Source organism: Podarcis erhardii (assembly GCF_964252035.2).
Source record: "Podarcis erhardii genome assembly, chromosome: 11".
Lineage (NCBI taxonomy): Eukaryota > Metazoa > Chordata > Lepidosauria > Squamata > Lacertidae > Podarcis > Podarcis erhardii.
In genome coordinates, this window is record NC_138501.1 from 39,603,057 (window position 1) to 39,628,688 (window position 25,632).

Here is a 25,632-nt window from a genome sequence, read left to right on the forward strand (position 1 = left end):
ATTTAATTTAGCCTAATAATTATCTAAAAAAAGAATAGGTTTTTCATCTTATATTTAAATTATCTTCATGATTTACTTCATCTATTTTGATGGTGCCAATTTGTCTAAAATCAAGCATCCTGCTTAACATTCATACAGTTTACAATATTTTTGCAGATAAAGCTTAAATTTTTTCCAGTCCTCTTCAACGATTTCTTCTCCCAGGTCTCGGATTCTGCCGGTCATCTCAGCCAGTTCCATATAGTTCATCAGTTGCATCTGCCATTCTTCCAGTGTGGGTAGATCTTGATACAGATAGGTAGCCGTGTTGGTCTGCCATGGTCAAAACAAAATAAAAAAATTCCTTCCAGTAGCACCTTAAAGACTTAACTCAGTTGGTCTTTAAGGTGCTACTGGAAGGATTTTTTTTATTTGGTAGATCTTGAGTTTTCCAGTGTTTAGCAATAAGTATCCTTGCTGCTGTTGTTGCATACATGAAAAAAGTTCAGTCTTTCTTTAACACCCCTTGGCCGTCATTCTGTATAGTTTAAAAACCTAGCTTTATTTATCTTTACTTTTTTTTTTTTAACATAAGTCACCTTAGTCTTAAGAGGAAGGCGATTCATACATTTTAATTTTTTTATTTAACAAAACATAGTAATATAATTTGACTGTAGCAAAACCTTCAGGCAGTTTAAAAGAAATATTAGAATAATCAATTTTAAATCATTTAAAGACAATTAGCAGTAAATTAAAACACGTCTGTATCTACAACTGTTACAACTCCCCCCTCCTTCCTGTGGGCTGCTTTGTCTATTGCCCTCCACTAGTGAAGTCTACATTTATTTTTTGACATTTATACCCCATCTTTCCGCTAAGATGCTCAAGGTGGTGTCCATGCCTCCGCCAATCTCACTACAGTCCTACACGGTAGGTTAAGGTGAGAGACAGCCACTGGCCCAAGTGAGACTCATGGCCAAGTCAGGATTCAAACTCTCATCTCCCAGGTCCTAGTCCAGCATGCCAACCACTATTCCACACTGGCTCCAACTTGTGCAGGAAGACTTCCTACTTCAAGGGAATGGGCATAGCAATGCAAGGCTGTGGTAGAGCTTGCTTAGCTATATATATGTATTAGGCTGTAGATTATGCTGTAGGCACGTACTCAAAAGGAAGCGGCTTGTGAATTTGGGACCTTTTAGTTAATAGGAGGGACGCAGGTGGCGCTGTGGGTTAAACCACAGAGCCTAGGGCTTGCCGATCAGAAGGTTGGCGGTTCGAATCCCCGTGAAGGGGTCAGCTCCCATTGCTCGGTCCCTGCTCCTGCCAAACTAGCAGTTTGAAAGCACATCAAGGTGCAAGTAGATAAATAGGTACTGTTCCGGCAGGAAGGTAAACGGCGTTTCCGTGCGCTGCTCTGGTTCGCCAGAAGCGGCTGTTCGCCGGCTCCCTCGGCCAATAAAGCGAGATGAGTGCTGCAACCTCAGAGTTGCTCATGACTGGACCTAATGGTCAGGGGTCCCTTTACCTTCAGTTAATAGGAAAGGAAACTAAGAGTGGGCACACACGGCGTGGAGGAAGAAAATGGATGGGAAAAGGTTGTTCTTCCTCTTTCATAATACCAGAACTTCGGGATGGCCAATGAAGCTGAATGCAGGCACATTTAGGTCAAAAGAAAGCCCTTGTTGATGCCATGCATAGTTAAAACTATGGAATACTACAAGAGGTAGTAATGGCCAGCATGTCTTTAAAAAAAGGTTAAGACCAAGGTTTCCCAAACTTGAGTCTCCCACTGTTTTGGGACTACAATTCCCATCATCCCCAACCACTCGTCCTGCTGGCTAGGGATGATGGGAGTTGTAGTCTTAAAAAAAAAAACAGCGGGAGACCTAAGTTTGGGAAACCCTGGTTTAGACAAATTCATGGAGGATAAGGTTACTGATCACTGCTGGCCATGATGGCCATGCTCTCCAACCACTGCCGGAGGCAGTATTATTAACTACAGCTAACTTTTGGAGGAATATTTTGAGTTTTTCTCCTTTGTTTTGCCATGCCTCCCTTGTTCTGGTTTTCGTTTAACAACTGGCAACTTATCACAGTAAACACACATCACTGTGAGAAACAGTAGACACACATGAAGAACTTTATCCATCCAAAGACACGGTGAAATTCTCCTTGCCCCAAGTAGGCATGCAGTAATGTGTATGTGATTGAATGTGTTTGTAAAAGGAAAACCTTTTCTACAGTCAGCCAAACTCAACGACCTTCAAAATACCCCCTCTGTATAAGCGAACATTTAGTAGGGCATTCAACCTCATAGCTTCATATGGCCAAGGAAAGAAACCTCCATAGTATTTTTTTTTCTTCCTGCAATGTTCCAACAAAAAGCGTAAATAGAAAGTGCTGTGATATTGTTTTATTTGTTCTCTTTCACCAATGCCCTCCTTTTTTTCCTTCTGAGAAAGCAATATTTGTAGTTTCCAGTAGAACTGGGTTCAGAAAGACATTGCATTGTATTTCAAGTTATTGTGTTTGGTTTATACCAGCAACAGTTTTCTGTTTTGCAGGTGTGAGTTAGAGAACAAGAGGTAAGGTTTGATTGATTGTTCCCAATGAATTTGACCAGAGCAAGTTTCTTTGTTAAGATGTTTTAAGTGGTTTTCTGAGACATACGGTAAGAGCGAGAGAGCGAGAGAAAGAAAGAAAGAAAGAAAGAAAGAAAGAAAGAAAGAAAGAAAGAAAGAAAGTTAGTTTTTGTATGGGTTTTAGATTGACCCCTGAAGGAAAATCATTTTCGGAAACATGTTGGGCATTAACAATAAATTTGGGTGGGGGCACATGGCCAACTTTTCTCTTATGTGCACTTGATAAAATGGTCATTCATATTCTCCACTCCAAGAAATGTCCATCAGTTACCCATCTATTGCAGAGATTCCACTAAACGTGTGCATTATGGTCCAGAATTACCTGGTTAAAAGCTTGACATTCCAAATTGCATTAGATACTGTCAGCACCATCAACAGCCTAACACAACTAGAATCCAGCAAGCCTGGCATCACCACATGGCATCTTTGGGCAGCTGCCAGTCCCCGCCCCCCACCTTACTTTTTAAATGAATAAATCTGGTGCTCAGGATTGAGTGCCTACCATCGTAATTCTCTGGTGCTGCCCCAAAGCAATGTTACATTGAAGTCACTGTGGGAAATTTAAATGGCAGCAGCCTGGCACCTCTCAGAGGAGATTTACTACTGGATAAACTTGCCAATGGGGAGGGGCACTAGCATAAGAGGAGCGCCACCACTATGCCAATGCCCCCCCCCCTTAAGGTATAATCCCTCCCTTTTCTGTATTATCCAGTCTGCATTTTAAATAGCAACAGGTTTAGGGCAATGTTGGTCCGTGTTATGCACAAAAACCTCTTCTCAGCTCGTGTCAAATTAGGGAGAAATTGCTTGTAAATAAGGCATTTGTTTTCTTTTCTTTTAAATCACACTGGCATTTGTAAGCATGCCTGATTTACTGGGCATTTTTACATTCGGTTTCTTCCAGTAGCCACTGAATTCCATCTACCAGTCCATCCAACGTGGAAACTTCAGTATCCTGAACCTGTAAAAGCCAAGAAAGAAGCAAATGTCAGTATCTTACACAAAGCTAAGGTGCTTGAGGTTTCAGCTTGATCGGCATGGAGCTGAAACAAGAGTTTGGATTTGATATCCCGCTGTATCACTACCCGAAGGAGTCTCAAAGCGGCTAACATTCTCCTTTCCCTTCCTCCCCCACAACAAACACTCTGTGAGGTGAGTGGGGCTGAGAGACATCAGAGAAGTGTGACTGGTCCAAGGTCACCCAGCAGCTGCATGTGGAGGAGCAGGGAAGCGAACCCGGTTCACCAGATTATGAGTCCACTGCTCTTAACCACTACACCACACTGGCCTGCTTTCTGCAGGCATTGCCTCTGTGAGCAAACTTCCTGTGGAGTGAACTGTTTTACACCATTTATCTGGCAGGCATTGGCTCCACCAGTCATCAGCTAAAGCCTGCTTTCCCTTGGCAATGCACAACTCGCGATGCACCTTAAGGCTGCCAATTGGAAGCTGCATCTCTGCCTGTCCCACACCTGGTATCACATATGAAATGTGAGCAGGTGAGCACAGTGCAGGGAAAATGCCCTTGTGGACTAAGTCTGGCCTGCAGGCTGCTATAGACATACAGTCGGACCTTGGAAGTTGAACGGAATCTGTTCTGGAAGTCCGTTTGAGTTCCAAAACATTCAGAAAACAAAGCGTGGCTTCTAATTGGCTGCAAGAAGCTCCGGCAGCCAAGCAGAAGCTGCAGAAGCCCTGTCGGACGTTCGGGTTCCAAAAGAACGTTTGCAAACCAGAACACTCACTTCCGTGTTTGCGGCGTTCGGGAGCCAAAACGTCTGAGTTCCAGGGTGTTCAGAATCCAAGATACGACTGTACAGTGGTACCTCAGGTTAAGAACTTAATTCGTTCTGGAGGTCCATTCTTAACCTGAGGTACCACTTTAGCTAATGGGGCCTCATGCTGACGCTACGCCGCCACTGCACAATTTCTGTTCTCATCCTGAAGTAAAATTCTTAACCCGAGGTACTATTTCTGGGTTAGCAGAGTCTGTAACCTGGAGCGTATGTAACCTGAAGCATCTGTAACCCAAGGTACCACTGTAATCCTTTGGGTTTTGTTTTTTTAAAAAAGCCATCCTAGGTACAGGCCAGTTCTTTAACCTACAGTTAAATTCTATACAGATCTACTCAGAAGTCAGTCACATTGGGTTTAACAGGGATTACTCCCATATAACTGAGAACAGATTGGCAGCCTCAATTTACACCAAGTGGAGTAATAGTGCTTCCAGAACCTATTGTCAATCTGTTTCATAATTCTAAAAGTGGAATGCAGGCTGGGGCAGACACTTAAACAAAACAAACAAGAGCAAAATAATAATAATAAATAATAAATGCTACCATCCATGGCCGCGGGCCAAGCAGGTTCAGCTGCAGCTGATGCGCCATGTAAACACAAGGAATCCTTTCGATCTCAGCACAGGAAACGCAGGACAGGACAAGCAGAGGTCTATCTGTAGGGCCAAGGACTGGGTCAAGCATGGCTGCCAGCCAGTCAAATTCAAGTTGACGGTTGTTTCCTGCAAAAAGAGAATGAGGAAGATAAAGGCTTTGCCACCCTCTGCCAGCTGTACCCTAAAAGCTATGTTGGCATCATTCAGAAGCCCTTACATTTATTTAGTTTGTAAAGGTTTTCATTGGTATAAAGCATATACACACAACTAACTATACAGAATACAACAGATCCCCCAACAGATTGGGTGGTATAACATAATTATTCCTTTTTAACCCACACAGAGCAAAGCTCCTTACTTTTATCAACCTCGGCATCTGCAGCATAGATGAACCCATCAATTTGTCTGCACATGTTTTTAACGGGCTCGATCAGATTGTAATGTGTTTTCCCATCAATACTGGACTCCGTAGAGAACATCTTGTTGACAGGATCAGCGTCCTCTTCCTTCGCTCTGAGTCTTTCCTTGCTGGAAAGAGAGGAGAGAAGCCAGTTTCTTCAGATACTATGCACGAAGGAAGGAAGGGAGAAACTACGCAGAACTGAAGTTGCTAAGGACTAGTGCCTTAAGAAAGAACAGTGTAGTCTTTTGTACACATCTAGGCCAGGCAGTTCAAGCAGACGAACAATTCACAGGTCTACTCTGGCTCTTGGGGATCCAAGTTTCCACATTCCTGCTGAGTGAACAGAGCAAATGAGGCCATGTCCCAGATTGTGGCCAAAGGTTTCCTTGGAATAAACCTGCACAGAATAAGCACTTCTTGAAATGGGCTTGATCTCCTCTTGAGACAATCCAATTAGTGTTTGAAAATTCCTGTGTGAATCTACACGATGATAGAATCTAGAATTTTCTTCTTTTGGGACAATCCTATCCCTGTTGGAATACCGTTACTCGAGAAGAAAAAAGCAAGCAAGCGAAAAACAGCACCTTGGATAACAACTTACCTAGTTTTTGTATACAATGTCAGAATGGTGAATTTCTGGCCATTCAAACGAAATGTGACCCCTGATCCTATCCCTGTTTGAAACAAAGAAAGAAGAAATGAAAGGCAAAGAATTTGAGAGCTGGTAGGTTTTCAGAAGATCATATATGAATAATAATAATAATAATAATAATAATAATAATAATAATAATAATTTTATTATTTGAATCCTGTCCATCTGACTGGGTTGCACTCTGGTCACGCAGCTTCCAATAAAAACATAATAAAACATCAAACATTAAAAATGGCCCCATACAGGGCTGCCTTCTGATGTATTCTAAAAGTTGTATGGTTATTTATTTCCTTGACATCTGAAGGGAGGGCATTCCACTACCAAGAAGGCCCTCTGCCCGGTTCCCTCAGAGGCAGCCTAGTGTGTCATTTGAAAGCATGAACTGGAAATTCCCCAGATATAATAGACTGGCACTGATATTAGGCAAACTGAAGCAGCTGCTGTTTTAAGCGTCATGGACAACAGAGTGGGGTTTTTTTGTTTTGTTTTTAAATTGTGTGATAAATTATTTAGGCTCTGCTCCAGGGAGGGACAGAAGGGCTTGTGTGAATTTTCTAATATAGGTGCCGAAATAACTTGACCAACCCTGGCTTTGGGCATGTGGACAAATAGGCCAACTTGATCCTCTACTTTAGGCAGCAAAAAGCCACGGCTTGGTCCTGTCAAATCCAGTGAAGTCCAGTTGTGGCCGAGTCTGGGGTTGCGGCGCTCATCTCGCTTTATTGGCTGAGGGAGCCAGCGTACAGCTTCTGGGTCAGGTAGCCGGCATAATTAAGCCGCTTCTGGCGAACCAGAGCAGCGCATGGAAACACCGTTTACCTTCCCGCTGGAGCAGTACCTATTTATCTACTTGCACTTTGACGTGCTTTCGAACTGCTAGGTTGGCAGGAGCAGGGACCGAGCAATGGGAGCTCACCCCGTTGCAGGGATTCGAACTGCCGACCTTCTGATCGGCAAGTCCTAGGCTCTGTGGTTTAACCCACAGCACCACCCGCATCCCCTTGTCAAATCTTAGTCCTCCATTAATTCACAGAACCACCACCCTGGCCAGCATGCTTTAGGAGAGACAATGGGTCAGTGGCAAGGCACAATACGTGGCACCTTCTGTCAGACGCTCCCTAAGACAGCAAGACAACCCACTGGGCCATCAGCTGAATCTTACTTCTTCAAAGGGTAGCTTGGGGCCTACAGGGGGCAGGCTGCATAACACACACACAAACATCCAATCACTACCTCCCCACCAGCATTTGCCACCTGAAGCCTCTGCCTCTCTCTGCCTAACGGGTAGGGCTGGTCCCACTCTGCCTCCAGATGAACCACGTTCTGTAGCAGGGTCAGAAAACATCCCACACAGTATAAGAAGGCTTCAAATGTTCACCATGGCCCTTTTCGTTTGCTTGTTTAAAAGAAAAGAAAATGACGTTACCGTGCATTTGTCTAGAAGGTCTACCGGCCAGCGGCAAAATATGTGGGCTCGCCATCATTCTGTGCACCAAAGACTCGTCCAGATTTTCCAAGCCCGGCCCAAACATTGCAAAGCGAGGCTCTGCCTGCGTGATCATCGACTGCAGAAAAGAAGTGACGGATCCGTAATAGGGCCGGCCGGCTTTCGGACATCTTTTACGCCTGGAGTAACACTTCTTGTACCTGTGTAAAAATTAAAAAGCAACAACCCACCCCATAATAATGAAAACTGATTGCCAAATCTTAGGAGGAGTAAGGCAAGACTCAGCATGAGTTGAAGGGCCCCACAAAAGAAACACAAGAAAATGCTCAGTGCTGAGAACTCGGAGAGCCCAACAGAATTTAATGATATACGAATGGGCAAGTATATAATTGATGCCAAGAGTTAAAGAATGTTTACAAAAAGAGGAGTAATTTTAGAATCAGGCTTTAGAATGAAATTGTACCTTTAAATTACTTATTACTGAAGAGCAGTCCATTAATTTATGCTATCATAAATCCTTTTCCTTTTTTTGTTTTATATATACATATACATATACATATACATATACATATACATATACATATACATATACATATACATATACACACACATATAAATAAAATATGGATATACATATATATATATAAATAAAATATATATAGACATATATATATACATATAAATAAAATATGGAAGCATTCAACACAATCCTTCATATGCCTATAAAGATGTACATTACCTATATGGAATTTTAGAGGATACTTACGCAGCCATGTAGTCACATGAGGCACTATTATGAAGTTCAAAAATGGATTTATTAAATATGTTTGCATCAGGAACTGACTCCCAATCAATAGAATGACAGGAAGGAAGATCGCGGATGAGAAAATAACGCCATAGCAAGGGATCTTGGATTGTTAGCTTCCAGTAGTGGTTGGTGCTTCCCAAATTACTCAGATCTTTGGGTGTGAGGTAGGACATAATGTATAACTTCACATCTATCTGGAAAATAAAATTTAAATATTTATGCATAAATCATTTAGGAAACATAAAAACTTAACAGCAGCCGCTGACAAAATTTCCTCTTCACATAAGAATGCATATTTTTAAAACAAGGTTTACTGCAAAATATATGCTAACGGTATCAGATCCAGGCAGCTTTACACCATGCATATAGAACCCATGGATTCCCTGAAAGAATCTTGGGAATGGTAGTTTTCCCCTTACAGAGCTATAACTCCCAGCACCCTGAACAAACCGGAGTTCCCAGGATTCTTTGGGGGAAGTCATATGCTTTAAATTTATGGTGTGAATATGCCCAGCAATGGACCTCCAAATAAAAATAATAATGGCATACTAATATATACAAATAATCCCCTGATCTACCTAATACAGTGGTACCTCAGGTTACATACGCTTCAGGTTACAGACTCCACTAGCCTAGAAATAGTGCTTCAGGTTAAGAACTTTGCTTCAGGACGAGAACAGAAATTGTGCTCCGGCGGCGCGGCGACAGCAGGAGGCCCCATTAGCTAAAGCGATGCTTCAGGTTAAGAACAGTTTCAGGTTAAGAACGGACCTCCGGAACGAATTAAGTACTTAACCCGAGGTACCACTGTAATGTCTCATAACAGCCAGACATCTTTAATCACTAGATCCAGCAAGTATTAGAATTTAAGCAAGGCTAGGGGTGCTAAACAGGGTGCCAGACATTTAATCCTTGGGTCCAGCAAGCATGAAAAACACATCAAGCCAAGTAATCGCCTGGGTGATGGACCACTAAGAAAGCAAAGGAAAGGGGTCTCTATGCAAGATGTCAAATTTGTGGGGCCCCTTCTTCAGCTCTCAGATAAGGACAAAATCCTAACTTTGAGAGCACCTTTCGCTGTGATTCGACCTAGAGGAAAAAGCTGAAGTCTGGAAAGGCAGAAGAAAACCCATGGAAGATTTTTGCTGCAATCCAAGGCTGTGGTTATGGGGAAAACAAGACCATTTTGTTCTGTGAACTCCTCCACCGTAGGCTCAGGTTGTATATATGTGTAAATAAACCCGATATCATAAGGATACCGCAATCTCAGCTGTGCCTCATTCCCAAAAGGAAACACAGACCCTGGGTGAATAGGCACTGGGACCCCCGGAGTCTCACAGCCCTCAAAGACTGGAATGGCATGCAGCAAAATATTGTTACAAAAGCTGGGTGCCACTCCCACTCTCTCCATGATTCCAGGGGGTTCCAGGCACTCACCCAGGATCTGTGTTCCTTTGGAGAATTGAAGTCGTGGCCGAGCCTGTCGTAGCTTTGAGAAATATGGTTTATTAACCTGTTTACAGCTTCAAGTGCGCATGGAGGGAACCCAGATCTTACACATGGTCATTTCAAGAGGGGCTTGTTCCCTGAGCCATGGAGTCCAAGGCATTTATCCTAATTCTGCTGTTCCTAACAACTAAGCATCCTTTATTCAGTTGCATTCTAATGGCCAGCTCTTTTGGTGCTTTGAAGTACTAATGGTTAATCTCCCCCCCCGCCAGGTGTCACCTAACAAAGAGGTTCCCCTTACTTCATCAGCACCTGTAGATTGACTGGGATTAAAGACTGGTACACACTTAGGACATTTACCCAGGTTTACTCTGGGTACGCGGGTGGCACTGTGGGTTAAACCACAGAGCCTAAGACTTGCTGATCAGAAGGTCGGCGGTTCGAATCCCCGCGATGGGGTGAGCTCCCGTTGCTCGGTCCCTGCTCCTGCCAACCTAGCAGTTCGAAAGCACACCAAAGTGCAAGGAAATAAATAGGTACCACTCCGGCGGGAAGGTAAACGGCGTTTCCGTGTGCTGCTCTGGTTCGCCAGAAGTGGCTTAGTCATGCTGGCCACATGACCCAGAAGCTGTACGCCGGCACCCTCGGCCAATAAAACGAGATGAGCGCCGCAACCCCAGAGTCGGTCACGACTGGACCTAATGGTCAGGGGTCCCTTTACCTTTACCTCTTCACATGCTAATTGCTGATGCTCATAAGTCCACAGATTCCAATACTCTTGGATCCTGATGACATTCTCAAGATCCAGTCATTACACATCAACACCTCAACCTCCTTGCATAACTCCCTAATACATAGAGATTGTCTTATAACATATCCCAGTTATAACACAGAAATTTTACTTAAAAACTAATATTCACTAAACCTAAACATTGAGCACCACAGATCTTTATAATATTAAAATAAAATAAAAATTGGAAAGTGCAACTGCCTGGCGTCAAAGGGGCGGGGCCGTGAAGGGACCAATGGGAAGCCCAGCGAACAGGAAGCTCCAACGGGGAACTTTCGGCAACATTGCTGGAAGCGGCGGCCGTTCCCCTCGCTGGGATGCGCCAGGCGGGCTCGGGGGCGATGGCGCGCTTACCGGCAGGGCCTCCAAGGCGGTGGGCGTCGTCTGCTTCTTCTCCTCCTCTTCCCCAGCTCGATCGTCGCTCTTCGGGAGCCTCCCCGGTTGCTGCTGCCCCCACTTGCCGCGCAGGATGCGCAGGCTGCTTCGCAGGAGCGTCTCCAAGCTCTGCCACTCCCCGCCGCCCTGCGCCATCGCTCCGGGGCGCACCGGCAACCCTCCCCGTCTCTTCTTACTCAGCTGCGATTCAGCACCCCCGGCACTGCAGCAGCTGGAATCCTGCGCCCCTTGGCGTCGGAGCCCGGATCCCACCTGGAGGTGGGTCTCAGGAGGAGGAAAGCGGCGTCCGCGCAAAGGCGAAGCGCGCGGTGGCTCCCGGCGGCCGCTGCTTGCGCGCAAGTAAAGTCTGGCGAAGAAGCCGCGCCCCCCACCGGGATTCCGCCTCCGGTTTGTTCCGGAGGCGTGGGAGGCACTCGGGCCACCTCCCCTCCAGCCCTGCTGGCAACTGCGCGCTGCTGCTCCGGATTCGTGGCCAGCGCCACATGGTCCTGGGTTAGCGCGCGAGCATCGCAAGAAGCCAAACCCCCGTGATTAAGCATTCGCAGCCGCGTGGAAGTTCCAGAAGTCGTGGTGCAATAAAAATACGCACCAAAGTACGCATGAATAGTGGTCAGGGGTGATGGGAGTTGTAGTCAGTAACATCCGCTGGTTGGCTACAGTGGACACGGAGCAAGCTTCGTTTTCTTCTGCTCTAAAGGGTAGGACACGAACCAATGGCTTAAAGTTGCAAGAAAGGACTTAGCTCAATCGGCAGAGCATGAGACTCAGGCTCAGGAAAGTGGTTTCAGGCTCCACGTTGGGCAGAAAATTCATTGCAGGGGTTTGGATTGGTTCACCCTTGTCCTCCCTTCAAACTCTACAGTATTCTATGACATGGCAGGAGTCACCAACACTTCCACAAATCCATTCCATTCATTATCTCCCATCTGTTTCAAAACACATTAACCCATCCCATCCTCCCAGCTTGACCCCCTTCCATTTTTTGCCTCCCCCCATCAGCTCTGTGCCTCAGCCCCACCACCCTATGCAGCTCTCCATCTTAAAAAAGAACCAGCAGACTTGGCTTTGAACATTGCTTCAAAATGATACAGAAATGGTATCTGACCTAATTATGACTACAAAAATTACAATTGAAAAAAACCAAACCTGGAAAAAGAGCTTACATCCTATTATTTTTGAAAGGCTCAAAAAGGTCTTGTCTCTTGTGACAATGGCTAAATTAACCTACTATAGGAGAATGCAAACTGACCCACTAAAATTATGGAGAAAGGAGTGTTCCTGATATACTGGAATAATACGGTAAGTACAATGACAATGTACAACCTTACGTTGTTTTCAATTTATTGAAATGTTATTAGTTGGGTTTTCTTTTGCAATGATACATTTTTATTCATACAAACTTAAAAAATAAATAAAAAGATGCTTCCATTGCACACCAACCTTTTTTAAAAAGCCTAAATGTTGCAAGTGGAGGACAGTGATTTTCGAGGAGGAGCTGTCTGCCGTGCTGTCATCCCAAATTGTCCCTCCCGTGCCAATTAAGCCCTTTAAAAACCTGATGTAGGATGCAAGCATATATTTATTGTTAGGCCTGCCCTGCAGCATGCAACAGTTCCAAGGTGGGAATTAAACCATGCTAATGAATAAGCATTAAATGGAAAGGTTATTCTGTTGTCTTCCACCTAATCCACGTAGAAGAGGGAAGTATGAACAGGCAGCAAAATGCAAAAAAGGGCTGTCAAAGAACAAAACATTGCCAGAGCAGCCCAGGAAGGACTGAGCGCATTCAGTGGCCACATGGTGCTGAGTGGCTGGGAGAATGAAATATTCTAGAAAAGGAAGACACCCAGAAACAGAGCACTTTACTGAGACATTGCTGCAGTTTTCACTTCTCTGCTGGGGAGCAGAAATTCAGCAACATCAAAGTCACTCCAGAAGTGGTAGCAACCCTAGAACTCCTGCAAACATGGAAATGACATCTAATTTTTATTTTGCATCCTTGTGTGCTGCTTGTCTCTGTGCACGGGGTTGATGCCAAACTGGGTTTCCTCCAAAGTCTTAGGTATCTTCAATGGGTAAAATAATAATAATTATTAATAACAGCAATAATAATAATATGTAATGTAATTGCAGCTACTTGGTAATCATTTTTAGTTATTTCTAAGCAATTTCGCATGTGTTTTATGTACCAAACCAAGCAAAGCTAAATTATATGGATTTTAACCAGAACATCTTTCTTTGGTGCTGCTAACACAGCAGTTTGACTTCACTCCCCGCCCCAGCGCACTCCATTGTCTCTAGACGGATGCCAACAACTAAGGTTTACCTGAAACTCTACCTGGAGACCTATACTCTGTCGGCAACTGGAGCAGCTTCAGAAGGATTACTGTAAAATAACTTGTACGGCAGTTTCGTAAACAGTACAGAAATTAAGTCAAGATATGCTCTGAAATGTTGTGTATTTGTTTAAAGGCACAAATTACACCTTCAGGTTTGCAAGGAGCTATACAAGGTTGCCCCCGGTTTTCTGGGAAGGCACACCATCTGCTTAAATCAGGGACAAGGAACTGCCAGCCTCTCTGCCAACCCCAGCCCACAACACCTTTCCACCTGGCCTCGGGTGCCTCCACCTAGGCCCCAACCCCCTCCTCTGCAACTCCCTCCATCTCCTCTGCTGCAAGCCAGCCCCCTGCTTCCCAGTCCCTCCCTCATTCCGCTCAGCAAAAGCGATGGCTGCTGGGAGAAGGAGAGTTGGGAAACTCTAGTTCCCATTCTTTGTGGTCAGGCCTCCAAGCTGCCTGGAGTTTTGTTGACTCTCAATTCTCTCCAGCAAAAGTGGAAGCTGCTACAAGGAGAATGAGCCAGACAAGACACTGGGAATAGGTAGGGGAAGCATCCTTGGCACCTAACCCAACAAACATTCCTGTCGCTTCAGAACTTCCAAGGCCAACCGTGGTTAAGTGAAGATTTGGAGGAAGGGGGAAAAGTAATTTGTGGGGAGATTAAAAAAAGCAGTGCTCTAACCACCCGTGCCATGTGGTCCCCAATGGATTATTTGCAAGGGAATGTAGCCTCTAAAAGGAAAAATAATGTGTCCCCCCCCCATTTCTCAGTGGCCTTAAGTCAATTAGGCAGAAAACTGCTTAAAATAGTCCAGTATGAGCTTTGCGTTTTTGGTATCCCAGTCATGCAGTCTCAACGGTCCTTCGCACACAGTTATGTATTTCAGGAGCACTTTCTCTCCCGTCTCTCGATGGTCCAGAACTTCGCTCTGTGAGCTTCCGGGTTGCTCCCTGCTTGATCCTGCCTCTACGCTTCGACTTCGTTCCTTAACTTCTCTGCAGTACTTCAGTCCCCAGTAGCACATTTCTCCGCAGTACATCATAGCCAGCAGGTGGGTGTCGCTAAATATGCCTGCCAAAGGTAGGGAAGAGAAGCAGCTGAAGGCAAGCAGTGGTGCTGAATAGGTACAACTTCCATCTAATAGCTACATTTCGCAAATGACAAGGCTGCAATTTGTGAGCAACAAACATACAAGAGAAATCCCTAAAATTGCACCAAAGGTAAATACATACACACAGTGTGTGTGTGTGTATCTATCTATCTATCTATCTATCTATCTATCTATCTATCTATCTAACAAAAGTCAGCATTTATTTGAATTATTCTGTCCCTCTTCATAAGTTCTGTAGTGTGCAGCATAAAGCTCCCAAGATACTGGTCACAGGTGGTTTATTCCAATTGGGATACCAATGTAGTTCTTGTGGAAAGGGGAGTGTGCAAGCCAGTGGCCCATGCATGGAACAGTAAACCATGGTTTAGCATTTGTCCATTGACAAAAATCTCACAATTTACTCAAGGGTGATACTTTTATAGACTGTGATAACAAAAGCAAAAATAAGCTTATTGTCGCATCAACTGTGTTCTTTTGCTTTCCTGTTAGGATCATTTAATGTAGAAGATAAGGCAGGTAGTAATATATATCCTTTACTTGTTCCTATTTGGTTTCTCAATCAGTTGAGAATGCTTTCTTCCTACTTAACCAACCACCTCCTAAGGTAGGCAAAAAATAATCAAAATTATAGATGGGGCCTCTGGAGGGAAAGATAATGGGTGGCTTAAAATAGCTTATATCCAAGATTATCTTTGATTTGTGGTTCTTTTAAACAACTCCTCTAAAAGAAAAGTAGACCAAAAAAGCACCGTACGAAATATTTACCTTCATGTATTAATCTAGCCGTGTCCGTGTCTTGAAACACAAAGTCCTCAATGGGGTGATCAGAACATCTGAACTCAAGCATCTTTACCAAGTACTGGATTCCTTCATTAAGAAACTGAAAGAGAAAATATAAGCACTGCATTTTATGTATTTAGTCTCAAACTTCATTTCCTCATTCTGAAAGAGTGCCCCCCCCCCCTTCTAGTCACAAAGCTGAAGAAACAGTACTAAATATGACAAGGAGGACTCAGTCATGGCATGAGAGCCGTCAGGTGCAAAAGAACCGCTTAATTTACACAACTCTTAAAGAAGGCAAACACAAGCTGTTGCTTTAATACTGAGCCAGGCGACTGGACTTTACAGCTCAGTATTATCTACACTGATTGGCAGTAGCTGTCTGGAGTCTCAAGGCTGGGCAAGACTCCTGTCAATGGCAAAGATTGAACCTGGACCTTCTGAATGCAAAATACGGGCAAAACAAAATAAAAAAATTCCTTCCAGTAGCACCTTAAACACGGCTACCTATCTGTAAGCAAAATACGGGGTCTGCCATTGAGGTACAGTCCTTTACCTACAGTCAGGTAACCTTTCAAACCTTTCAAATATACTAAGGAAAAGAGACAAACATTAAATTGTAAAGTAAATCTGGACAAAGATTGGCAGGATCTATGCAATCCTAAACATGCTGGGCTTTATTTACCAAGTTTGCATGATGTCAACTAACAGAGCAATCCTAACCCTGGCTGGGCAGCAACACAGCATGATAGAGTGTTGTAGCCACGGCTGTATCTGCAGTCCTGCTGCTCTGCTGGGCAGGACTGAAGGCAAAACCCTGCTCTCTCCACCGTTGTCTCAAAACAGAAGGGTGCCAAAAACAACTTTTTAAGCAGAAAGGGATTTACCTTTTTGAACAAATCAGTCTTATTCATCAACCTCTCCTTCCTTCCTTTCACCGTGTGGCAAAACATGTAGAGTAAGGCTCCTCTCCTCCAGTAAAGACATTCCAGCAGTTCTACACCAAGCACTGCGAGTGGCTGGAAATGAATAAATAAATCAGATATCCACATTGATTAAGATGCCTAAACCTTGAATAAAAAGGGCAAACATAGCCTATTTGGAAATGAGTTGGTGGAATGAGTTTGAGGTTGTTGTTTTTTTTAAAAAAGTGTTTCATATCTTTTACTATGAATGTCTCCCAATGGCATGAAACAAATCAGATTCGTATGCTGTATCCACACTCTCAGGGATTCAGATTCACAAGACACAGGAAACCCAACTGTTTGTAGAACTACATATATTGAACAGAGCTGACTGGGTGCACAACTAAAACTCTGCCACACGCAAAGCCTGTCTCAATTTATTTCCCCCCTGGGCTTCCCTCATTGCATTATTTCCATTATATTCAAACACCTCAGGTTACAAACACTTTGGGTTACAGACTGCGCTTTTACTGTGGTGAAATAAAACAAAACAGACAGGCAGGGTCCTATCAGAATGGGTGCAATCCAATGTACCCTTGAGCAAATCTTACTACAGTGAAACTTACTTCTGCATGAAACATGCATAGGATTTGTGTCACACTGTCTTCCAGTAATCTAGCTAATGAGTAGAAATGCACTGAGGTAAAGTTATAAGCAACAGGTGCTTATTTTAAATATATAATTTCATTTTCTTTTATTAAAATTCAATCTTAAGGCAACTCAATGGGTGGTATTTAACTAAGTTTTACTCAGAGTAGAGCCACTGAAATTCATGAACATAACCAGGTGAGTTCCATTAATTTCAGCAGGAAATTACCTGGAATAAAACTTAGCTAAATAGTACCTAAAAACTTTAAATTAAGTTATGTTGCTTTTATTTAGATGCGGGCCACTGTATGGCATTATCCTCTCACATCTTAGGGACCCCACCACCAACACAAGAATTCTAGCTTGAGGCCTGACAACAGTGAATTTCCCTAAATAAAAGTTAATACAGTTCAACACAACCATCGGGTGTCAAGTCAGTACTTATTGCTGATAATACCACTGAATGCTATAGGCTGAAAAATTCAAAACAAAGAAAATGGGAATACAATCTGAGCAGAGACACTGAAGGTAAGAGGGCTTATAGATTGTTTTTGTGTGTTACATGAAATTTAAAGAAATATAGGTGAATGAGACTTAACACAGTACTCACTTCTTGAGAGGTACCGCTTTCATCAATCAAGATCTCTGGTTCTGAAAGTGCGTTGATTAGTTCCTCAACTTTCTGCAAAGAGGACTCCTCTGGAAAGTCTTCATCGACAAGCTGGTTCTCCTCAAAATATGTGATATCCAGGACGGCCTTTAAAAAGGTGGCAGAATATCAGCACCACAATCCGCAACCTGTTCCGTCCTTCCTAGCTGACCGTTCACCCTGTCCAAGTAAGCTCTGAGTAGTACGATATATCTTTATTGTCATTGTCCCATGCAGGACAATGAAATTGAAAAACTACATAAAACTACGTAAAAACTACATAAAACTACCACAAAACTACATAAAAACTACATAAAACTACCACAAAATTACATAAAACTACTACAAAACTACATAAAACATTAAAAAAAGCCCTAAAAACTCTAAAACCCTATTTTAAAATACACTATACTGTAGAAACCCCTTATGCTGCGTTTAGAACCAGAATTGCATTTGCATAGAAACTGTTTCTCAGGCAGCTAGTCCTGGCCTTTATAACCCTATACCTTCTTTCAGAAGGCAGAAGCTGAAAGAGATCATTTCCGGGGTGCGTATTATCCTGTGCTATCTCTGCCGCTTTCTTATGGCACCTGGCAGCATAGATTTGATCTAAGGTGGGAAGAGTACACCCAATTATTCTCTCTGCAGTCTTTGCAACCCTGGATAGCATTGTTTTTCCCCAGGCCATGCAGCTCCCAAACCACACACACAGACCACACGCTATGTTACTAGTAGGTCACGAAGAGTCGGACACGACTAAACAACTAAGCAAAGTACTATGTTAAGGCAACTTTCTAAGAAGGGGATTTAAAGCAAACCCCTTCTACACTCTCCCCTCTCCCCTGACCAGGCTGCAAGGATTTCTAAACCATAAGTTTACAAACCACAGTGCAAAGGATGGATTTGCTAATGCCAGCATTGGGCTGGATTCAACCTGTACAAGTATTTTCATTGCTGTATCCTAGAATCCCTTTCCCAAGATCAGGATAGCATGTTAGAATATACAAACTGGGGGGGGGGGGGCATGCATCAGTAATCAGTGCAAGACCACATTTACCTTCAACACTTCCAGGTCACCAATACCTTCTCTGTAACCTCAGAATTTGAAAATTAAGCATCCTGTGGTGGGTATTAGCATAACAGGTCTGCTATTCTCTGCCTTGACAAATATACTGATGCAATGAATCAGCTCAGCACCTCAGTTTTAAGGCTGTTCTGGAAGGGGTCGACTTCAGTGGTATAAGACATGTTTTACAAGCAGAAGGTCCCAGCTTCAGTCTTTGGCATTTCCAGTAAAAAAGGGATTAGGTTCTAGGTGATAAGAAAGACCTTGTAATGTTGCTGTCAATCGGAGTGGGCAAAGCTTGACTTTATCAATAAAAGCCTGATAAGGCAGTTTCCTATATGCCTGCTCTACGCTGGCAAGAATTTGTGCTAGCAAGTATTGCTGTGTTTATCAACCACTGTCTTAAGTCATAGAATCATAGAATCATAGAGTTGGAAGAGACCACAAGGGCCATCGAGTCCAACCCCCTGCCAAGCAGGAAACACCATCAGAGCACTCCTGACATATGGTTGTCAAGCCTCTGCTTAAAGACCTCCAAAGAAGGAGACTCCACCACACTCCTTGGCAGCAAATTCCACTGTCAAACAGCTCTTATCTGGGGCAAGCAGTCTGAGCAAATCTAAGAACAGTGAAGGTCAGAAGTTATCATGTCATGGCTATATAACCGTATCCAGTGCTTTTTTTTTTTTTCTTTAAAAAAATGTTTAGGGGTACTCTCTTTTTGACTCAATAAAATCACCATTTTATAGTTCAAATCGGGGAAAATAAATACAGTAAATGGACAAAAGTACAAAGATTCACAAAATGTTTAGGGGTATGCGCCCCCCCCAAAGCACTGACAATATCAAGCACTCTTAATTTCTTTTAAATAAAATTAGAAAATGAAACAGAAACAGTAACAGTAACTAGAATATAGAACTGCTCTACAGTTTAAGCCACAGAAAGATCAAGGCAGAAAACTGCATTTGAGCAAATTTAATAAGTCAATGGAATCACAAACGTCAGCTCATCTTAACCACCATTAAGCTAGTTTTTTATTTGTGTCACTGAAATTTGACAACAGCACCTCAGTTTATACATACAAAATAGGGTAAATAAATAAATAAAATTAATATTTATACCACACCCATAAACTAGTTCATGTGCTGCCCTGTCTGTTCCTTTAAACATACAACTCTAAGATGTATTCACAGTGCTATTAATTTTAACCCCATTCCAGTTTAACCACAAACAAAGCATTTATTTCATAGTGACTCTTTCACTGGGAAATTCTCTTACTCGCCAGTACGAACCATATTACCATTCACATACTATGAATCCTATTGTCCAAGCATGCTTAAAATTGCAGCCTGAAAAGCTGAAAATTCAGCACTGCACAGTACCTGCGTATAAAGTTGCAAGAGTTTGGAAAGTGTGCCATTTTCTCCCGGCTGGTTACAAAGGTCTGTCAAGTTTTCCAGTGTAGCAGAAGCTTGCATTAAGAAGGGATCTGTTGATTAAAAGAGACAAAGACCTTTTCAAAACACAATCCATATGAAACAGTATTTCCCCCACAAACATCATTGAGATATTACAGTATTCAGAACCTGTAAAACATTAGTGGCTCATGCAAAAGCTTCTGCACAACCCAATGTGGGGTTCGAAGCAAAAGTCTCATACTGAGCTACAAAGGTGCCACAAAAAACATGCCCGACTAGTACAACAATCCATTATATTTTTTAACCATTTCTGGATCCATGGCCCCCAAGAAATTAGAAGGGGCTCAGGTGTGATACAGAACCCCAACCCCCAAAACCCTCACAACATAGATAATGAATGAGAACCCCTTTACAAATCCAGGAGAACGCAGCTGCTCTCAGGAGCAGAGAACCTCCTTTGCATGCCAAGGCCTCAGATTCATCCAGGTAGGGCTGGCAAGGTGCCTTTGACTGAATCCATCAGAGAGCCGCTGCCAGCCAGTGTTGGCAACAATAAACTATATGCGCCCATGGTGTGGATAAGGCAGTTTCCTACGTCCTTAGGTTTGCGATCCTATGCAGACCTAGACATCTAAGCTGGGAAGAAGGCCTTGCTTCTGGTTGCACCTCCATGGGCATATACAGGGCCGGATTTAGGTTTGATGAGGTCGTAAGCTACTGAAGGTAGCAGGGCCCTTTATATGTCCAGCTGTCCTTTGTCAACAACAAATTGTTGGCTTTTTGTGTTGAATATATACTATATGGTGATTTATGGATCTAATAGGTATCTAAAGCCATTTGCACATGTTGCCATGCAACCAATCCATGCAGAATGTGGGCACCCTAAATATTGAAATGAGCAAACCAGTGATATTTTAGGGAGCAGGCTAGCAGGCAGGGGCCCATTACTTACATCATAGGAGCCTACACAACACAAAACACTGTTGCAGTATGTAGGTTTTATTTTATTTGTGTGTTTTTTCTTATATTTTGGAAATGTACATCGTTTTCCCCCTTTTTTGCAGGCCCCCCAAGAGAGTGGGGCCCTAAGCTATAGCTTGTTTAGCTTATACGTAAATGCTGCACTGGGCACATGCCCTACAAATGCCGCCGCCGGTGAAAAATACCTAAGAAATGGGAGGTTTTTAATTACGAAAAAAACAAACCCTAAAACCAAGGACCGCCCAATTAAGCTTCAAGGGGAGAGTGGGAGGTTCAATGCAAACAGGAAGCGCTTCTCCCCGCAGCGGGTTTCGCAGTTTTAACCACCCCGCTCTTACCCTCGGAGCCTTCTTCGCTTTGGCTCGAGCGCTGCAGCCTGCCTTTGAGCGCCGCAAGCCGCAGCCGCAGCTCGGCAGCGAAACCGGCCCCGGCCATCTGGAACGCGCGGAGCTCGCCTCCCAGGTCCGGGCTGGCAGCTGCAGCGCAGACCACGCCTCTTTCTTTCTTTTCCTCGTCACGTGATATGCTCCAGCCCAAAGGAGGGGAGGGGGGAGGAGGAGGAGGATCGCGCCGCGGAGGCTTTGTAGCCACGAGAGATAGGAAAAGTATAGAAGGGGGCAACTTGCCTGGATTCCTGGGCTTTAAAACCGCCGAGGCCACTTCCGGGTTTTGCGACACGCACGCGCACACCCCCCCCCAGCCATCGATACCGCAGATCTTGGTCCGGATTTAATTCACAGTGGAGCATTTGTCTCTTTTTCTTTACAAGATCGGTTTGAAAGGCGAGCTGACTGTAGGTCTAAAGGACTATACACCGCCTTGGGGGGGGGGGGGGGCAGTTGTTGTAAAGTCAGCAGCTCATTTGCACCCATCAGCTCTGGAGCCAGGACAGGGTCCTGGTATCTGAAGAAGTGTGCATGCACACGAAAGCTCATACCAAGAACTAACTTAGTTGGTCTTTAAGGTACTACTGGAAGGAAATTTTTTTTTATTTTGTTTAGGACAGGGTCCTGTTTGTTTTTGAGCTTTGAGTTTGGAAGTAAGAAAAACAAACAAACTTGAACGCTCTTTCAAAATGGGGGAATGACGTTCACAGCCTAAATATATAAAATGAGCAGCACTTAATTCCCTCCCCCCTTCGGTTTCTTTAAGATGCTTGAGTTCAGTCAAATGTACTCACCACCCCATCGAGGACACAGACAAGGCTAGATTAATTAATGATGAAGATAAATACTGTATTTTCTCCCCTCGTCTTTCAGAGGAGCTGTTTAGAAGAACCATAAACCAAAGCTATCTTGAATATAAACTAGCTTAAGCCACCCATTATCTCTGCCTCCAAAGGCCCCATCTATAATTTCGATTATATTTTTTTTTGCCTACCTTATGCGGTGGTGGTTAAGTAGGAAGGAAGCATTCTCGACCGATTAAGAAACCGAATAGGAACAAGTAAAGGACGTGTATTTCTACCTGTGTCTTACCATCTTCCAGATTAAATGACCATCACGGGAAAGCAAGAGTTGATAGGGCAATAATCATCAAAAGTAAAAACATAACCGTTAAAATTTCGAGGGGATTTTATTTGTATTTTGGAGCAGGGGGTGGGAACCATATTTTTATTAGACCCCGACTTCTCGAACTTCCACGCGGCCGCAATTGCATCGCCCATCGTGGAGATTCTGCTTGGCCGCGAATCTAGAGGCGGAGTCACGGGGGGAGGCTGCGCTCCGCCGTTGCGCAGTATGTCCCAAAGGAGCCACCGTAGGGCGAGGGCAGAGCAGCCCCGCCCCGCCTGCCCGCCCTCGCGCCGCTTCGAATTGACTTTGAATTCAAAGCCGCGCACGGAACGCTGCCCCTCCCACCGCTCGGCAACCGTCACTTTCCTGTCGTTAGCGGGCGGGGTTAACCCTCGTCGCCCTTTCGGCCGCCCTCCGCCCCGCTCGCCACGTCCTGTCAGGGCGAGGGAATGGAGGCCCGGCGGGGCCTGTCCCAGGCCAGCCCCGGCGCTGAGGGAGACCAAGCTAGGGCGAGCGGGCAAGAGATGTCGCCGCCGCCGCCGCCGCCACTACCACAGCAGCAGCCACCTCGCCGGCTCCCGCTGCCTCTGCTCTCCTCCTGCTCCGGGTGTCTGATCTGATCTGTGCCGGCGGCAGAACATTATATTGGCCGGAGGGGACCTTCGCGCCGGCTGCGAGGTGACCGACGTCCCCATAAACTGCAAGGCTGCCGACGGAGGAGATGGGAGGGATTGCCAGTTTTGTCGTCGCCCTGGGTTACAATACCCTAAAGAAACCCACTGCCTTCACCCGCGTTGCGGGTTTCGAGGCCTATATCCTGGAAACCAGATGGCTAACTCTCCACGATGACCTGACCTGCCTTTTGCGGGACTCCCTCCTTCTTTTCCCTGTTCAGGGAAGTTTTTTAATGTGTGACATTTTCATGTATTTTTAATCTTTGTTAGAAGCCGCCCAGAGTGACTGGGGAAACCCAGCCAGATGGGTGGGGCACAAATAATAAATTATTATTATTATTTGCTAGGATCCCTCTTAGTCCCAGAATAAAACAGCCGAGAAAGAAGAAGAAATGGCGCCACCCCAAGCTGCAGCAGCGATGCCCTGCGTGCCCAAGGCTTGGGAGAGTTCATTGCCGACAGCAGCCGTACAAAACCAAACCAAACAACTGGATGCTTTGCCGAATTCTAAAAATCCGCCTGGACACCATTTTTAACACTGAAAAAGAGGATGTGACCTTGGGGGCCAGTCACTGTCTCTCAGCCTTACCTACCTCACAGGGTTGTTGTGGGGATACGATGGGGGAGAGGAGAACTGGATTTGCTGTCTTACCTCTTTGGAGGAAGAGATGAAGATAAATGGGGTGGATGGGTAGGTAGGTGGGTAGGAAGACAGGTAGATTCCCCTCCCCTTTCAAATAACTCAGTGACACTCTCAGGATACAGTCATGGCGGCTCATGGGACCCTCAGAATCAGCCAGCTCAGCAGCGTATTGTACTAAGTCCCAAAGTGCACTTGGAGCAGCCATGAACTCAGCTAGGTGGCAGTTGACTCCAAAGCCAACTGAAGGCATTCTGGAATTTCCCTGTCCATGCATGGCCCCCATTGTGAGTTCACCAGCCCAAGGTTCTCCAGAACTCCCATTGGCTGATCTTCTGGAGTAGACAAAGATTTCCTGGGCCCCGAAGGCATAGAGAGCCCTAGTGGCTGGCATCTGCCTGCCACCTCCCCCTCAGCTGGCCTCCAGCAGAAGGGTGCCTGGGAGGGATGCAGCAGCTCAGGTGCCCTGCAGGCCCTGCGCTGGCTGCAAAAGCAGCGTGGGGGGCAGCGCCCAAGCCACTGTCCCTCCCAGGCGCCCTCCAACTCACAACGGGGCAGGGTGCCTTGATGTACCACCACCCCACCCCCCAAGAAAAAAATGCCCAGGGCAATGCCCCCCCCCCATTCTAGGCCCCTGGGTAGGTAGGAAGACAAGTAGGTTCTTTTTACCTTCTAAAGAATTGCATGTTTCCGCCTTCCAGCCCCTGGCTGCACCAGTCCTTCATTTCATTCAGGTAATGGAGGGCAAAACCCCCCCAAAAGACAGGTGGCACAGATGCTACTTAGCACAGCCATTATGATGGAGAAAGGTGCCACCCTGATGCCTTCCTCAGAGACACTGCGTGGTCCACAGACCTCAGGATTGTGTGCTGCTGGAGCTGTGTCCCTCCCATGTTGCCTGCAAAGAAGCGTGGGGCTTGCGCCCAAGCTGCTGCATCCCTCCCCGGCACCCTCCACCCAGAGGGCAGCTGAGGGGGAGGCGGCAGGCGGATGCCAGCCTTACACTGTTTTTTCAGGCAGCGCAGGACCTGCAAGGCACCCAAGCCACCTGCAGGGCACAGCTAGCCTCAGTGACACTCTGGATGGGGCATGCTGGCGAGTCTGGGAATATCCCCCCCACCCAGTTTAGGATATTCCACCATTCTTTAGCAGAGTTTCTTTTAGCAATGTTTCTTTTAGGAATTTGTTCAATACAAGTACTGTATATGTCAAACAAAGCTTTAATAATAAAGAAAATTGTAACATAACATACTGTCTGAGAGAAACTAAAACAGCATCATGCGGCAAGAATGACAGTTGGCCTGTCCATTTGAACTTAACCGAACACCCAAAAGGAGGGGCCGATTCCAGAGCACAACACATAAGCCCTGCCCACCTGATGCCAGACATCCTAATAAATGTCACAAATGTTACAATCTCTTCACTGTGCCTAATTTGAATTAATAAAATTTAGTTTAGCACATAACTTCTCAAAACTTTCTTTCATTTCAACAAAGGCTTTGCTAAAATATCAGCTGTCATTTCCATTGTTGGACGATGCTGCATTTCAATAAACCCATTCTGGCTCAAATCTCTTATTGTATAACATTTTAGGTCTATGTGCTTAGTACGTGTATTTATTTACCTTCCCTGACCGCACCAATTTCAGACAACCCTGATTGTCTTCCATGACCTTAATGAGCTTAGAATCTGGCATTCTGAGATCCTCTAAATTAAAAAATGGGTAGGCAAACTAAGGCCTGGGGATCGGATCCGGCCCGCGGACGGTCCGGGAATCAGCATGTTTTTACATGAGTAGAATATGTCCTTTTATTTAAAATGCATCTCTGGGTTATTTGTGGGGCAAAAGAATTCATTCATTTTCCTCCCAAAAATATAGTCTGACCCCCACAGGCTCTGAAAGACAGTGGATCGGTCCCTGCTCTAAGCCATTGTGCTTCTT

The 25,632-nt window shown here is 44.8% G+C and overlaps 2 protein-coding genes and 1 long non-coding RNA gene across 3 annotated transcripts; 1 reads left to right on the top strand and 2 right to left on the bottom strand.

Moving 5' to 3' along the window:
• The first annotated feature begins 1,438 nt into the window (after positions 1-1,438).
• On the top strand, positions 1,439-2,673 carry LOC309352878. The gene is made up of 2 exons (XR_014161434.1): positions 1,439-2,530; positions 2,568-2,673. It is a non-coding gene; the product is annotated as an uncharacterized lncRNA (long non-coding RNA).
• LOC309352786 (F-box only protein 4-like) lies at positions 2,381-11,642 on the bottom strand. Its single transcript, XM_081881612.1, has 7 exons — positions 10,920-11,642; positions 8,285-8,520; positions 7,498-7,718; positions 6,021-6,093; positions 5,375-5,544; positions 4,964-5,142; positions 2,381-3,585 (listed from the first exon to the last, which is right to left on the bottom strand). Exons 1-7 carry the CDS (start codon positions 11,094-11,096, stop codon positions 3,496-3,498), a joined length of 1,146 nt encoding a protein of 381 aa, XP_081737738.1. The 5' UTR covers positions 11,097-11,642; the 3' UTR covers positions 2,381-3,495.
• A 643-nt stretch (positions 11,643-12,285) lies between these two features.
• RIMOC1 (RAB7A interacting MON1-CCZ1 complex subunit 1) lies at positions 12,286-21,404 on the bottom strand. The gene is made up of 6 exons (XM_081881661.1): positions 21,201-21,404; positions 19,846-19,952; positions 17,359-17,505; positions 16,083-16,214; positions 15,181-15,295; positions 12,286-14,375 (listed from the first exon to the last, which is right to left on the bottom strand). Exons 1-6 carry the CDS (start codon positions 21,295-21,297, stop codon positions 14,089-14,091), a joined length of 885 nt encoding a protein of 294 aa, XP_081737787.1. The 5' UTR covers positions 21,298-21,404; the 3' UTR covers positions 12,286-14,088.
• Positions 21,405-25,632: the final 4,228 nt, after the last annotated feature.